This window comes from Serinus canaria, chromosome 14, assembly GCF_022539315.1.
Source record: "Serinus canaria isolate serCan28SL12 chromosome 14, serCan2020, whole genome shotgun sequence".
Lineage (NCBI taxonomy): Eukaryota > Metazoa > Chordata > Aves > Passeriformes > Fringillidae > Serinus > Serinus canaria.
In genome coordinates this window covers 2,925,727-2,941,106 of record NC_066328.1, presented here as the reverse complement: position 1 = coordinate 2,941,106, position 15,380 = coordinate 2,925,727, and the positions used below count along the sequence as shown (strand labels likewise).

The 15,380-nt window shown below is 48.9% G+C and overlaps 1 protein-coding gene across 10 annotated transcripts in view; it reads right to left on the bottom strand.

Moving 5' to 3' along the window:
• Window positions 1-1,098: 1,098 nt before the first annotated feature.
• Window positions 1,099-15,380, bottom strand: part of NPRL3 (NPR3 like, GATOR1 complex subunit) — a 41,689-nt gene continuing 27,407 nt past the window's right edge. For all 10 annotated transcript variants that reach the window (XM_009091958.3, XM_009091959.4, XM_018916098.3 and 7 more), the window contains 3 exons: window positions 7,965-8,154; window positions 6,613-6,805; window positions 1,099-1,782 (listed from right to left, as the gene is read on the bottom strand). In XM_009091958.3, coding sequence (XP_009090206.1) covers window positions 1,617-1,782; window positions 6,613-6,805; window positions 7,965-8,154 — 549 coding nt within the window. In that variant the 3' untranslated portion in view covers window positions 1,099-1,616. The remainder of the gene's footprint in view (window positions 1,783-6,612; window positions 6,806-7,964; window positions 8,155-15,380) is intronic.

Below are 15,380 nucleotides of genomic sequence, written 5' to 3'. Positions count from 1 at the left end.
ACCTCTACCAGTATCTAATGTCCAGCTTGGAGAACAAGAATGGGGTTTTGTTCATTTTCCCAGCTGCTTTTGAAACCAGTTCAGAACTTAGCACTGTGTGAACCCCCACTGGTGCAGCAGCCTGGCTTGAGGTACAGAGAGGAAAAACCTTCAGGATTCAGGGCAGGACCTGCAGGACTGCAGGCCACACTGGGTGGGTGACAGGGACACACCCCCCCACCTCCACCCCCACCTTAAGGTTCATATGCAATAAAAAAGCTCAAGATTCTTTTTAAATACTCATCTCCCCATCCCATGAAAGAATTGGGTTTAGGTCCTTCTGGGCAGCTTTTTTTCTGATTGCAGTAGCTCACCTTGATGCTCAGGTCCTGGGGCTGGTTTAGACAGGGCCTGCAGTGGTGTTGATCTGACTTTTAGGGCAGATATGTTTTTTTGCTCTTCCCTACCATCCCTGTTGCAGCTGCAGGGGCAGACTCACTGAAGGGACCCCAAAGAAGCTCCCTCAGTGGCTGCTGGAAGGTAAGTCAGCTAAAGCTCCCAGTTTCACCCAGTTGGTGTGAGCAGGTGCAGGTGTGGGTTGGTGTGCTCCTGAGAGCCTGCAGTTCTGGGAAAAGCTCCAGCCTCACACAAGCAGGGATGAGCTGGCACAAGCTCCTGCTGTCCCAAGGCCCTGGCATGTCCCAGGGCTCTTGCCTCTTGTTCTGGCCCTGGCACGGCTGGAGGAGCAGTCCCAAACCAGAGCAGGAAACACAGCCCTGTATCTCACTTTCCTGCTGGATGGCTTTAACCCAGGCCAGGATCCCTGTCTGGTTCCCTGCAGCCCCAGCCATGCTTGTGGGAGAGGGACTGGAGGGACAAAACAAGCCCTGGGGGACAAGCCTGAGTGCCCTCAGCACCAGTCTGTGGGTGGAACAGGTCCCTGAACTTGCACCTTTCAGTCCTGCTCAGCAAGCAAGGTCCCACCCCCAGGCACAAACTGGGAAACATGGAAACCCAGGAACACAGAGGCTGCTTGGTGACAGCCCTGCTCCAACAGCCACTTGGGAATAAGGATATTGGGGCAAGGAAAGAATGAGCTATGACACAGTGACAGAGTCATTCATTCATGATTTCATGTTTACTTGTGATACTTTGCCTTCCCACCTGTCCTCGCTGTTGTGAGATCAAACAATTCCTGGGTGCCCAGGGTCATTCCCTAGGAGCCAGGCCAGCTCCCCTGTGCCCTGGAGCAAGGCCATGCATGCTGTGCCATGGGGACAGGCTCTCATGGCTGAGTGTCCCAGCAGCCATGCTGGAGAGCACAGGAAGCACTCCCAGTGTCCCCCCCAAAGTTCTGCCAGCAGCACCACAGCAGAACCCTCTTGTCCCACTCTGAGGATCCCTGGGAAGGGCTGGGAGTGTGGCAGGGCAGGAATCCAGACTGAGCAAGCCCACGCTGTCCTGCAGCAGCCCCAGAGCCTTGGAGAGCAGCTGGGACATCGAGGCACAGATGGGGACAACCTGCTGTGTGTCACATGGCGAGAAGGAGCTGAAACCACCTCCTGCAGTTTTTAGGCATCCTTTAGACTCTCAGATGGAGAGCATGGCAGGCTCCTCCCTCCTCTGTGCCAGCAGAGTCACTTGAGGAGTGACTGGAAGACGGAGATGACGGGGTCCTCGTGGCTGGTGACCACCAGCACGCTGCGGAACTTGTCGAAGAGCATCAGCAGCTGCGAGCGCCGCATGTTCTCGTTGTACATGATCTCCTCCAAGTGGTGCCGCCCTCGGAAGTAGTGCAGCAGCCTGCAGGGAGCAGAGCAAGGGAGCATGTGGGCCAAAAGCAGCTCAAACTCTTACTGCAGCCCCAAGGTCTCCTCTCCCATGGGATGCAAATCACAAGTTTGTTTGGGTTATGTCCCTCTTTTGCATGAAAAGGGAATTAAATCATGCCTAGCACAGAAATCCCCTGGAAGAGGACGAGACTCGCCCACTGTGGGGCTTTGCCAAGGTCCTCCTTGGATCAAGAGGTTTCCTAGTCTCGGGCATTTCCCAAGACTGTCAATTTTCAGCTTAGTTATAATTCCAGAAAGTGAACAAACACAAGTGCCAATGAGCCTTGAGAAGTCAGGACATGGCAGATTTATTCTGTGCTCTCTTAGCTAAGCCTACAACTGCCCTTTGTCACAGCTCTGCATCAAGGGCCGGGGTACCTGCACTGCCTTTTAGAATTAAGAGCTGTTTTCCCTCACAGCAGCCCAAGGGGTTTTGGAACTACAGGTCCTGCACTCAGGGTTTGGGCAGCTTGGCTTGGGTGGAGCAGTCACAACAGAGAGATGGAAATTTTGGTGCTAGGCACCACAGAGAAGCTGTGGGAGTTACAAACTCCCTGAAGCTCGAGCTTAAGCCATGCTGGCTTCTTAAATTCCCTATTCTCTTTAAACAAAGACAGCAGAGGTACCCCTTTGCTGGCCACCGACACGCTACAGCCATCAGAAAACCTTGGCCCTGAAACAGCAGAACTCCCCAGTGGCTGAGGACCATTCTCCAGAGTTCCCTCTGAGCCATAACAGGCAGCCCCCCACATGAAGCCTGAGTTCACTGCTCAGTCTCCTGTCTCAACACCTTCCCAAATGTCACAGCCATGCTGTGACTCAAATACTCCCCACCCCATGAGGGCCCAAAGGCCAGAGTCCCTTCCCAGCTCCACAGCCAGCTGTGCCTGCACATGTGTTCCACATCACACTGTGCTCCAGCAGCCTTTGCTCATGTTCCATTACCCATCTTCAACTTCATGCCAGCTGACTGTAAAACGAGTGGAGATGACATGATGTGTTTTCCAATCCATTCTTACAGCCCCCGTGCAGGAACAGCCCTCAAAATACACCCAATATCCACTGGAGCACTCCAGCCTGTTTTAGAGTGGCTCCTGCTTTCCCTGTAGGACCAACATCTGCCTGGCTCCTCCTGCTGCTCAGGCTGGGCACTCTTGTCACCCACCACCCTCACAGGTGACTGGAAAGGAGTCACTGTGCAACAATTGTCCCTCCATCACATGTCCCACTGCAGAGTTTTCACCTCTGGCCCAGTGCCATGTGTGTTTCTCTGCTTCCCAACTTGCCACATCCCTCCTCTCCCCCATGAGCTGTCTGTGGGCTCAGAGCAGGATCCTCACTGGCAACCTGGGGCTGGGCAGCCCCAGCTCGCTGCCAGCTCCTCCTGCTGTTCCTCTGCCAGCTCTCAAGCTGGCACTAGTATGGAGAAGGTCACTGCTGCCTCTCTGTACCTGCAGCAGAGACAAGCTCCAGTGTTTCCTGTGTCTGGGCTGTGCCTCTGCCTTTTGCACTGTCTCCCACTGGGTACTGACATGAGGCTCGCTGGCCGCCCCCCTGGGCCAATGGCAACTGTGTGCACTGAGAATTGGTCACTCACAGGGACAGTGTCAGTTCTGGCTGGGTCAAAGCCAGACTGTTCCTTGCAGGTGTGAACAGAAACATTTGTATTTTACAGCTCATCTCACAGTTCACAAAGTGATTTTGGGGATCCCCTCTGCCAGGCTCTTGTGCCCTTGTGCTCATAGCCTGGCTCAGCTCTCTCCCGTGCAAATGGTACAACTTGGCTTTCCACAGCAGCACAAACTGAGCAGTTTGCCAATAAATAAATCCATCTTATATTCAGAAAGAGTCTGGATTTGTAACTGGTCAAGACTAAATACTTTCCACTCCAATAAAAGCTAGAGAGGATATTAAAGAATATCACAAAAATTCCAGCTGGAAGACACCCCCAAAGCCTAGCCCAGCATCCTGCTTCAGCAGAAGTATTGCTGCTGCTGTGGAGCTTTTTCAAACCCTTCCAAGATGGAGATCCCTCCAGATGCTTGGGCAATCTGTCCTGGCCTGCACCATGCTCCCAGGGAGGAGGTTTTCCCAAAAGTCCAGTTACAATCTACAAGGCTGTCCTTGGGGCTCACAGCTCCAAAGAAGGTGGGCACTGCCTTCACCTTTTTGGGCAATGAACATTTATGGGACACGATCAGCATGAGATGGCATTTCTTGGGGCACTAGCACTGTGTATGAGTCCCTCTGAAGCTTCACAGGTGTGTCTGCTGACAGATGTGCACATCCAGATGCAGTGATGGAAGATTATTGCTTTCCATTGCTCATCACTGTTTTCCCCTCCTCAAGTTGCAAGAGCTGCCCCTGTAACAGCACTAGAGTGTTCCTAGACACTAAAAAGAAAATAATTCTCTCAGACTAGCAATTCAAATAGAATTAGCTTTTCTGGCCAAGGAGATGTCCCTGCCACAACACTGCTTGAAACCAGAGCAGAAGTGTCCAGAGCTCAGTGCTGCCAATGAGCATTCCTCAGAGGAGGGAAGGATCTCACCTCCCAATCTCAGAGCAAGACAAATAAGCCCTGAAAGCAACTCCACACCCATGGCTTGGGAGAGAAGCCATGAGTGAAGCCTTCAGCTTCTTCAGGCTTCAAAAGCATTGTTTAATGTGCAGTGAGGAAGGCTTGGTGTACATTACTGAGGATCTAGCTCAAAAAAAAACTTGTCTCCTTCTCAAGCTTCCTCCTGGGTGGACATGCCAACTCTCCTGTAATTGCACCTTAGGAAAGCACTCAGATTTAAATTCCCATTCAATGTTATGAGGGTTAATACAGCCAATGCTGGAGCCAAGCTTTAGTAATTCCTTATTTCCCCTTAAGGTTTCTGCCTTCAAACACAGGCTGTGCACAGCCCTGGACAGGCACCAGTACTCTGGGCTGTCTGTGTAACAAGGGACAGGCACTCAGGCACCAGCACAGGAAAATGTGCCAGGCTGAGCTTTATGGCTGTGCTGGAAATAGCCCATCCCTCTGTGTGCACACAGCATCCTGGGAAGGGCAAATACCACAGGGTATTTGGGGCACCAGTTGTGCATTTACAGCACTTGGCTCTGGAGGCAGCTGTGAGAGCAGAGCTGTTGGCTGGGCTGGAGCAGTACCTGCATGAGGGTAATGAGGGAGATCAGCTCCTTCAGGCAGCTTCACCATGGCTTTTTCTCTTTCATTGAGAGCGACAGATTTACTCACTCATCTCTGATGGTTATGACACAAAAAGAGAGAAAATACACCTACAGGTTGTGGTGTATAAAATAAGCAGTAACCAAGAGGCTCTGGCATGAACATTCCTACATGTGCACTGCAGCATCTGCCCACAGGACCCATCTGTTTATTGTTTATTTATTGTTTAATCTGTTTGTTCCTCACTGTTGCCTCAGAGCACTCTGCACTTGTCAATTCAATCTGTAGTAGACTGGAAATTCTGACCTGCTAAGGCCTGGGGATCTGCAGAAGAACCTGGGGCAGGAGCAAACTGCACAATAAACATCACTCAGCTGGTTTCAAAAAGAAATCAGAGTCATTTCTTGCATCTGCAATTCCAAAGCTTCCAAATGCCTCTTTTACCCAGCTGAGGGTATGAGAGGGGAGCAATCACATCCTTTCCTCTCACCAGGATAACTAAGAACCTGCATCACTGCTGAACTAATCCAAGGAGTTCCCACAAATTCTGTCTTAAGATATTAAATATGATTTTGTTGTTACTTTCCTTCCTCAGTGGTTTTGTAATTACTTAGCTGGTAATAAAAACACTTCAGAGTTCTCAAGTGGCCAATGTTGCCTCCCAGTCAGAGCATATTCTCTAAGAGTTGCAGAAGATGAAGGAGACAAGTAACTCAGAGAGCAGACCCACAAGTTTTGAGAGCTCTGTCAAAGTCGCTCAGCTGTACTCTGCCACAGGCCAGGAAAGCATCTTCCTGCTATTACAGTTTCCCTGGACCTCCCTGTATCCATCCTAGGGCAAGAACCAGGTTTTCAGGGTATCACCAACTGAATCCAAAACATGGAACAGCTGCAGTCCTTGCCTCAAGTGGTTTTCTGCTCCACAAGTATGAAAACCAGTGGAAGTTGCATTCCAGTGATGCCACTGACTTTTGAAATCCTTTGGAAGAAAAAGTGTTTCCCCCCTTCCCTGCTTCCCAGATGGCTGCTTAGGAAGTCATTCTGCCTTTACCACGTGCAGAACCACATTGTACCTGGTTTTGTTGAGTGCAAATGTGTAACAACAAAATGTGTGCTACTGATCACACATCCTAATGCCTTTAGCTTAGCTAAGCTAAGCAGTGAGCTCTCATCACTGCTAAACACACCTTGGGACACTCTGTAAAAGTATTCAGGCTGGCTCTGTGTCTCGTTTCCATGGAGTTTACAAACCATAAAATTGAGAACTGGCTTGGAAATACCAATGGACACAAAATGGCAGCATCAGCATCACTGGGTCTCTGCCTTGCCTGCTTAGATGCATTTTTTAGGCTGTGCAGTTTTGTGTCTGCCATGTGGACAAGGAAAACTGGCAGGACAGTGAAGTCCACCCATACTCCTTGATGCTCCTTCACACACCCAGGACTCTTTGTTACCCAGTGGTCTTGTGCCACCAATATTAATTTGTATTACAGATGAAATACAGGAGCAAACCCAAAAGAATTTCTCCTCCAAATGCCCAGGCTAACAGGATTTGCTCAGACTCCACACCAATCCTTCCACAAAGCAGGAGGATAAGGAACAATGGTTGCATCCTGCCCTGCTCACCTTGCAAACATGCGGAGATCCTCTGGATTCTGGGCAGCTGGGACATTCAGGATGGCTTCCCTCTCGTGCTCCAACAGGCTTGCCAGGAGATTCTCTGTCATTCTCTTATTTAGGGGTGAGTCCCCACCAGGTATCAGCTCAGCACTGGAGTTATCCATGCTAGGGCTTGTCAGAGTCATGTCATCACTGCTGGCTATCAGGACAAGAGAGAGACACACATTCACATGAAATTTTTGTATTCCTCAGCATAAGGATGAAAAGTTTATCAATTCAGACTGTTTTGTGCAGCCTTTCCAACTAATCCCTCTTCTCTGGAGAGCAGAGAAAGTGGCTCTCCAAGTGCTCCATGAATCTGCAATTAGTCATATGACAACACAGCAATTTTCTCAATGGGAAATTCAAATGTTTCAACAGAGTCATCAATTTGTGTGGAAAACTGTACTTCTGGAGACCATAAACAGTCCATAAAAAACATTTGAAAAGAGAATTCCCAGACAGCTGTGCTGGAATACCATGAAGTGGTAACATGAAAAGCCTAACAGCACAGAAGGTGGGAGCAGGCAGAGGCCAAGAAGCAATATCCTCCTGTGAGGGAGCCAGAAAAAGCAGATCACACACTCATCTGACTCACATTCCAAGATTTCTGCCCTAATTCATGACTCCTGTAAAGCTCAAAGTTGTACAGAGGATCTCTCCCCATATCCAAGCCCAGTGGTGTTCTGAGAAGGCTGCTCAGAACAGCCCAAGCAGGAAAGTTTGGTGATTTCAGCATTCTATCTGACTCATCCTCTTGAAAGAATGCTTTCCTGGAATCACCCTGAAGAATGGCACTGGGGAGATTAAAGAAATCAGAGGACACAAACAGAAATCAATCATGTGTGAGAACAAAGCCAGCTTTGTCTCCTCAGGTGGCTCTAATGGCTCTACAGCCCACAGAAACCAATGCTGCTTGAACAAATTCTCTCATTTTCTTTCTGTCCTGAAAACCAAAATCTGCCAGAGGAACACAGGGGATATTTCTGAGTGCAGCAAGGGAGGACAAAGTTACTTTTAAAAACAAAGAGGTACCTCTCATAAAAATCTTTTACACCACCAGATGAGAATTTGGCAAATTACAAAGCATAACTTCTTTTTAAAAAGAAGTCCAATAGCCCCTAGGAATTTCACCAGTGCCCAGCTCTAAATTTAGGAAAGGCTGGACCAAATTAGCAAGTACTGCAGCACGAGATGTCTCACTAGCAAGGCCTGATGGCCCTTGGCAGCACTAGCAAGGCCTGATGGCCCTTGGCAGCTCTAAGGGAAGCTCTAGAAGTGAGGTGGAGTCTGAAGAGCAGAGAAAAGTGTGCTCATACTTGGAGAGCCAAAGCTGAGAGCGTTGGGGGTGCTCAGACTTCGTCCCCCAACCCTGGCAGTGAAGGGCATGTCCTCCTCCTGGGCTCGGAGCTCCTCCTCGTTCGGGGGCACCATCAGGCACACGTAGGTGTGCAGCTGGATCAGGAGCCGGTGCTGCAGCATCCAGATCACCATCTGGATCAGCTGGGTCTGCAGGGCAGAAACGAGGGGTTAAACATCTGGGAAATGAGATACAGGAGGAAAACAACACACAAAGGGTACACTTGGTGAGTAATGAGTCACATGGAAAATGCTTCTAGCCCCACACAAGAGTTTATCTCTTCTCCAGTCACAAAAAGGTGACCAGACACAAACCTTCATCACACCCAGAGCCTCTCTGGGTGCTGAGGCTGCAGTGGAGCCTTTCATCATCCACATCTTTATGCAGCACTGACCAGCACAGACTGAAGGAACCTGCCCTGCCCCTGCCTCAGCTCCAGACCACTTTGTGGTTCTACACAAGGGCCACTAAAATAAATCACCAAAGGGTTAATCCCACATGGTCAGACTGAAGTGCAGGCTCCTCTAGAGAGCCAGAGAGAGTGCAAGGTGATGGGGCAGAGCTGAAGCAACCAGGGCATGTGGCCAGGAGCCCTCTGCTGTCAGGTGGGAGACTGCTGATTAGCCATGGGAGAGCTCTGGAGATCAGAGCCTGACAGGGCTGGGCAATACAGAAACAGCAGCAGCAGCACAAGGCCTGGCAGGGGACAGCAGCCTGAGCTGCCAAGGAGTCCCCTCTCCATGCAGAGTCACCACCCCTCAATTCACCTCCCTCTGCTATCTACGGCCAAGCTAATAAAGGCACCTGGGTTTTCAGGCAGGCAGAGACTCAAAAGCAATGAGATGTATTAAACATTGCCCAACACCTGCACCACAGGCAGAGTGAGGGGCAAGGGTTTGTAGGATCTGCTTTCAGAAATCTGGGAGGAGCCTTCAAAAATGCATCATTGTGTCTTGATTTCTGAATAAAAAGCCTTTTCATATCACTGCAGGCAATTCTCATAGCAAAGGGCTCAGAACACAATCACTGACAAGGCTGCTTGGGGATTTCATAGCAACCACCACTGTTTTGGTGAGACAAACACATGCAGCATGAGCTCAGGCTCAGAAGGAAGCTCACCCTGCTGCATTAATCATCAGGGTAACTCGCCAAATGGCAGTAAAAGCCCCAAACCCAAGTTCATCGGCCCACATAATTTTCCTTTTTCCGTAAATCTGGTAATTCTCAGTTCCTCCTCTGCTATCAAATCACAAAAGAAATCTCTCTGTTTGCAGACAGACCCACACCCTGTCTTTTCAGAGATTACCACTTCTGGGGGCTCAGTGGATTTTAGTCTTAAAACTTTTTATCTGGGATCGCCTTCAAAGATCTATTTTTTGGAAAAGCCATAATTCATTTTACATGTTTAACAGAAAATCTGCAGAAGAGGAAGGTTGGCAAAAGACACCAAAGACATAATGCTTTGCTAACATCTGAAGCCAGCCTGGAAGAGTGAGGTTTACTCCAGCAATTATGTTGCTGAAATCCTTCCTTCCAGATGCAGGCCTGGATGGAAAGATGGCTCATTTGTTTTACTTAAATTTCCAACCTGTTGGCACACAGTGACGTCTGATTAGCAAATGAAAGAGGTCTGCACGTTTCAGAGCACAAAACAACCCTGGAAAAATCCAAGGAGACAGGAAGACAGGCTCAGCCAGATCTACAGAAGCAGTGGGTAGGGCCTGACCCAGACCAGCCTCCCTGGGCACTCTGGTGGTTCCAAGGAATTACAAAAATAGCCAATTTCTTTTGTTGCAGCTCCATGTGCATGGAGAGTCTAATCCTGCACGTGTACCATCATCTCTACCTCCACACCCCTGTGGAAATACCTAGAAAGTCACCCCGAGCCAGCAGCTATGGCCCAGTGAAACAAGAAGCCAGGCAGCAGTGGTGTCACAGCTCTACAACCACAACCCTGTGCAAACAACCTTGCCAAACACCTTTGTGCCACCTCTGGGTGGGAAAGCTGGAGATCTGGGGCTACCCTGAGAACCAGAGGAAACTCTTCTTCCATCCTGAAGTAAACTTGACCATTCATCATCCAGAGACTGATGATCCCTGACATTTTTCTGTACTAGCCAAACTTCAGCAGGAATTTGGTACCACTGAAAACCCAGTCCTAAAAAAGCCCAAGTGCTGCAGCATCCTGCACTGGTCCCTGCCTATGTGATGACTTTGTGCCACCACTGCAGTGCCTCACACCATTCCCACTTCCTCCAGGTTTAGACCCATTTCTTACCAAAGGCTGAAGAGTTTTCCCAGAGGCTTTTCTAACATATTCTGCTGCCTGTGCTTCTGGACACCAGCACTGCATTTCCATCCCTTCTCCATCTGCTGCTCCTGAGCTGCCATGGAGCTCACCCAGGGCTGCAGGAGCAGAGATTTCCCTGCACCATGTGTGCTGTGCTGGCTGAAGTGCTGCTCTTCCCCAGAGGTGCAGGGTTCTCCCTGAGCCTGCTCTCAGGGCACTTCATTGGAGCTGGGCTCCTTGCTGAAGCCACATGGGCTGGGAGCAGCTTTCTAGGCAGGGATATACTTCATCCCAGGAGTGCTTGCCTCAGTCATGCTCTGGCACAGCAGGAATCCAGAGCCAGCCTTTTTTGGCTGAAACACCAGGACTGTGATGGAAATATAAAGTGAAACATTTTCTGTTGCTTAATTTAACTAGCAATTCAATCTAAATTTTATCCATGTTCCTTTCATGCTTCCTGTCTGCCCGTGCTGCCTCTTCCCAGCCTGCTCAGAGGGGGGTCCTGTCTGCTGCAGCAGCCACATCTGGCTTGTTCCTGCTGGCACAGAGCAGCCCAGGGCCATTCCCAGAGCAGTGCCAGGGTATTGTCATGCAAGGCACTGGTACAATGCCCTGCTCTGTGCTCACTGGCACAAGCAGAGATGTTGCACTGGCTTCCAAAAACACAGCACTGCACATCAGCCCAGCTGGGCACTTCAGGATGGCCAGAGGAAAGCTCAGCCCCAAGTCTTGGAGGGACAAGATCCAGCATTCCTTATTCTCTGGGTCCATTTGTAAAACTCTTGAGAAATGTGTTAAATTTCCTGCAAGGATTTTTTAAGGCTTTCCCAGGCCTAAAAAGTTAAGGATAACTGGGAGTAGCAGCAGGTTCAGGACAGGGAAGGGAAAACAGCAGCCTGGAAGCACTCAATCCCAGTTTGTTTCTCACCATGTGAGGAGACAGTGAAAATACAGCTTGTTTTGCCTACTGAAGCACACAAGCCCCCTTTCTCCAGCCTGGATTATCCAGTTATTTGATACAAATCCTCTTCAAGGTCTGACTGGAGAACTGAGGGCTGCCTTGGCTCAGGATGATGACACCTTCAAAGCCACTGGGTTGCAGGGATGTTTGCTGAAATGTATTACCTTCCTTTAGCATTCAAACCATGCTGTTCCATGGAAAATACATAAGCTATGAAAACTTCTCCCTGTTTTACAGGAAACAGACTCTGCAAACTTCTACAGATGTAGGATGAAATATTTACTGTCTAATATTGCCATTTTAATCATAAGCTGTGAATTCTCAGCTTAACCATTCCCTCCATTCAGGCCTAGCATGACATGTTCTTTTAACTTACTGTGCTAAACCCCAGATTTTACACCCAGTCCAACTGAATATAAATGCATCTTAATCCCACTTCCCTACTTCTGCCAACAAAAGCTCCCTGATGTCTTGCAGCAGAGCAGCCCCACGTGCAGCATGGCTCCCTGAAGACACAGCTGCCCATTCAGGGTGTGCAGGCAGCTCAGCTCCCCTCCCACTCCATCCTCTGACACATTTTCCTGCCTCATTTTCCATCAGCCCTGCACAAAGCTTGACATGTTGTCAGCAAGCACAAGGCAGAGGCCCCATCTCCCTGTGCCTGACTCCCAGCAGGATGGCCCAGACTGACTGAAACAAAAGTGAAAAGTTAAACAGATTTTGTTCAGCAGCAGCTGTCTTTGCTTTCCCATCTGTTGGGGTTTTTTTCTGCATTATCCACATCCCCTCAAGGGAGAATTAAAGAACCACAATAGTAATGACAATGTACATTATGATAAAGGAGACGCAGGAAGGAAATGGGATGCCTAATTCACCTAGGAACACTGCTTACAGGTGAGAAGATCCCTCCTGCTAGTCCAGGTTTGTTCAAGGCAGGGCAGAGAGGTGTTCCAGCTTCTGAAGCAGATAAATTGGCTGAGGTTACAGTGCAGAGGAGGAGAAGCCACAATCATCATCCCTAACTCTTGGTTTGCAAAGCAGCTTCATGCACAGTAGCTGGGTAAAGAAATTTGATGCTGGACAAAGAACTCCTTATCCTAACAGCAGGTCAAAGCCTCCCCCTGCACCACCAGCAGTGCCTGGGACAGATCCTGCCAGTGAACATGTGCTGACCTGAAGGCTTTGGGTCATCAGGTGCTCCTGTGCTTTCCCAGGAGGCTTGGAAGGGGTGTGCAGCCCCAGTGTGCCCTGCACTCCCAGCAAGGCTGTGCCACTCACAGGAGGAGAAGGGCACAGGGGCACGAGCCAATAGCCACGGGCAGCAGAACAAGGACAGCTTCTTTGGGCTTGGGGTAGAGGAGATGCAAACTGCTTCTCTTCCAGCAAAAACACAAGGCAAGGTGAGTTACCTTTGGTGTGAACTCACAGACCTCCCCACCCCGTGGCTGCACCTGGTGAGATCCAGGACAAACCCAGGCACTGCAGCAAGTCCTGGTGACATGACAGGTCACAATGGAGCTAAGGGCCAACTCCCTGTGAAACGGGGAGAACAGCTTCTGCTTCCCTCACCCCCAGCTGCACAAGCTCTGCAGAAACACCTCCCTCACTCTGTGCCAGCCCAGGAGCTCACTGGATCTCCTCCAGTGAATTCCACCTGCTCACCTGGCAGAACACTTCTGCAGCTGAAACAGGTTAAATGAACAGAGGCCAGAGCTCAAGGAAAGGGAAGAGGGAAGGGAGGAAGGCTCATGTGTGCACACACCTGGGAGGGGGAAGGAAAAGCAGGGCCTCAGCTCAACAGCACCAAAATCTCTTGAGGTCAGCTGAGCTGAGGGCATGGGCTCATCCTCACCCTGCTGCTGTCCAAGGGAAACACAGAGAAAGGGAAGCAGCAGGGAGCACTGCAAGGACACCCAAATCTTCTCAACTAACAGATACACACTGACCAGGGTTCCACTGCAATACACTGCTCCTCACCTCAGGCAAGAAGAGATCAAGATGACACAATCAAGACTTTCAGCCTGTGGCACAGGGCACACTGAGAGCACTGGCAGGCCTGGCACACACCTCTCACCTGGCACCTCCCACCTACCTGACAGGCAGACAGCAAAAGCAGCACACAGCCATGCACTCCCAAGGCACTCCTGTCCTTGCTCAGGTTGTTCATATCTCCTACCAGCCAAAAAATACCACAGCACACCAAGCAGAAAAATGAGTGTCACATCTTTTTTTATCTACCCAAAGGAACAGAGGAATTCCACTCATGTAATGGTAATTGAACAAAAATAACTTTGTCCCCTTTCAAATCAAGCAATATTTTTGTATAAAAACAGGAAGGGCTCTGAGAGCTCTCCTATTTCCTATGGAGGGTTTTAATAATGCCTCCTATATTCTTTACCCATCCAGAAGCACATGCCAAAAGCAGGGAGCCAATCCCATGCTGAAGGGAAGAATCAAATGGGATGGATGTCATGGATGCCATGAGGCCCCAGCAGTTTCTGCAGAAGATCCACCCCCTCCCACAGCACTGACCCTCAGCACAGTGACCTTCAGGAGCACAAACAGTGCCCTCAGCCTGATGAAAAGCACGAGATAACAGAAAACCACTGGAAATCTTTAAAGCTAAAAAAACCTCACATCCCCTCCTGTGCACACAAAGAACAAAACTACAGAGAGAAGTCCCACCTTTGCTATTTTTTTTCAAAGGCAAAGCTAATACATTTTGACAATATTTACAGTTCAGAGTACAACATCTTTTATCACAGCACAGCGGAACAAAAACCCACCCACATTTCATTAGATTAATTGCTGTATTGATTAGATCTTTTGTAATTACAACTGTAGCCTGACCACTTCAGGTCAGGACTTGGAATCACATCACTTAACAGACTGAAAAACAAAAAAATAACACAAGAAGTCCTACATAGGTAAATCAGAGTAGAAGAAAATGTACTGATACAAAAATACATAAAAACTCTCTCTAATCTAAACTCCCCTAAGAACTGTCACACTTTGCTGTATCAAAAAGCCACAGCTTTTCACAGCATCATCCTCCATCCTTCCAATAAGGCTGAAAGGAGGATGAAAGCAAGCTGTGCTGGTGATCTTTAGGGACCCCACCACAGACAGGTGAGCAGCAGGGGGAAGGTACACACTCTAAAAAACACTGGAGCACTCCATCAGCTCTGGTAGGCATTTATTGCACCCTTGTTTCAAGGCATAACTGCAGCAGTAAGTGACAGATGCTTATTTATGTATTTTAAACAAAAGTAGGATGTCTGAGAACAACCAGAACTATTGAAGGAGAAGTATTAAGTCAAGTAATTAATTTTAAAAGGATTACTGAGAATGTCTCCTGAAGCTACTGCAGCTATAATAAAATTAATGCTATGACTTCAGCTTCAATTTTTAGGATACTTATTTGTCTGCAGCTAGAGTGGAGTCCTGCTCTTCCCTTGCCTCCCAAGGTTGCAGCTGACCAGTACATGCGACTGGAATTAGACCTACATCATTACTTATTTTTATCTCTGATCATCATCTCTGTAAACCTGTAATTACAGCCAATGCTTCCCTCCCAGCTGTGCTGGAGTGCACAGGTGATGGTAATCTTCTCTCTATGTGAGCAGGGGCTAAAGCCATGGAACCACCAAGGCACCCAAGTCTGAAGACCAGAAACAAACACCTGGAGAAGGCAGCCAAAGAACTCTGCCTGTGCTTCCTTTGCCACACTGAGGCATGGCCAGAGGTCCAGACTCCTCCATCTGGGAACAGAGCAGAGTCAGTCAGGAGACCTCATGTCTCCTGAGTTCCTTCCTATGCTCCACCAGTTCCCAGAAATGCCACAAGCCATGATCGATGCACAAGCAAAGCAGCTCACAAATCCCAAATCCATATTTTATTAACACAGTTCTTAACTCTCAGAAGCTAATGCAGTGACACATGGACTTCTGCTGACCCCATGCTGAGCCCACTTCCTCCAAAAGCCTTTTAACAATTCCAGTTTTATAGTAAAACCAAGTGAACAGACAGATTGCTTTTAAAAACAGATTGTGAGCTTGGAGCAGATGGAATAGAATAAAATCAAATGTGATTGTGAGGAATCCACAAACTTGATTCAGCCCTAC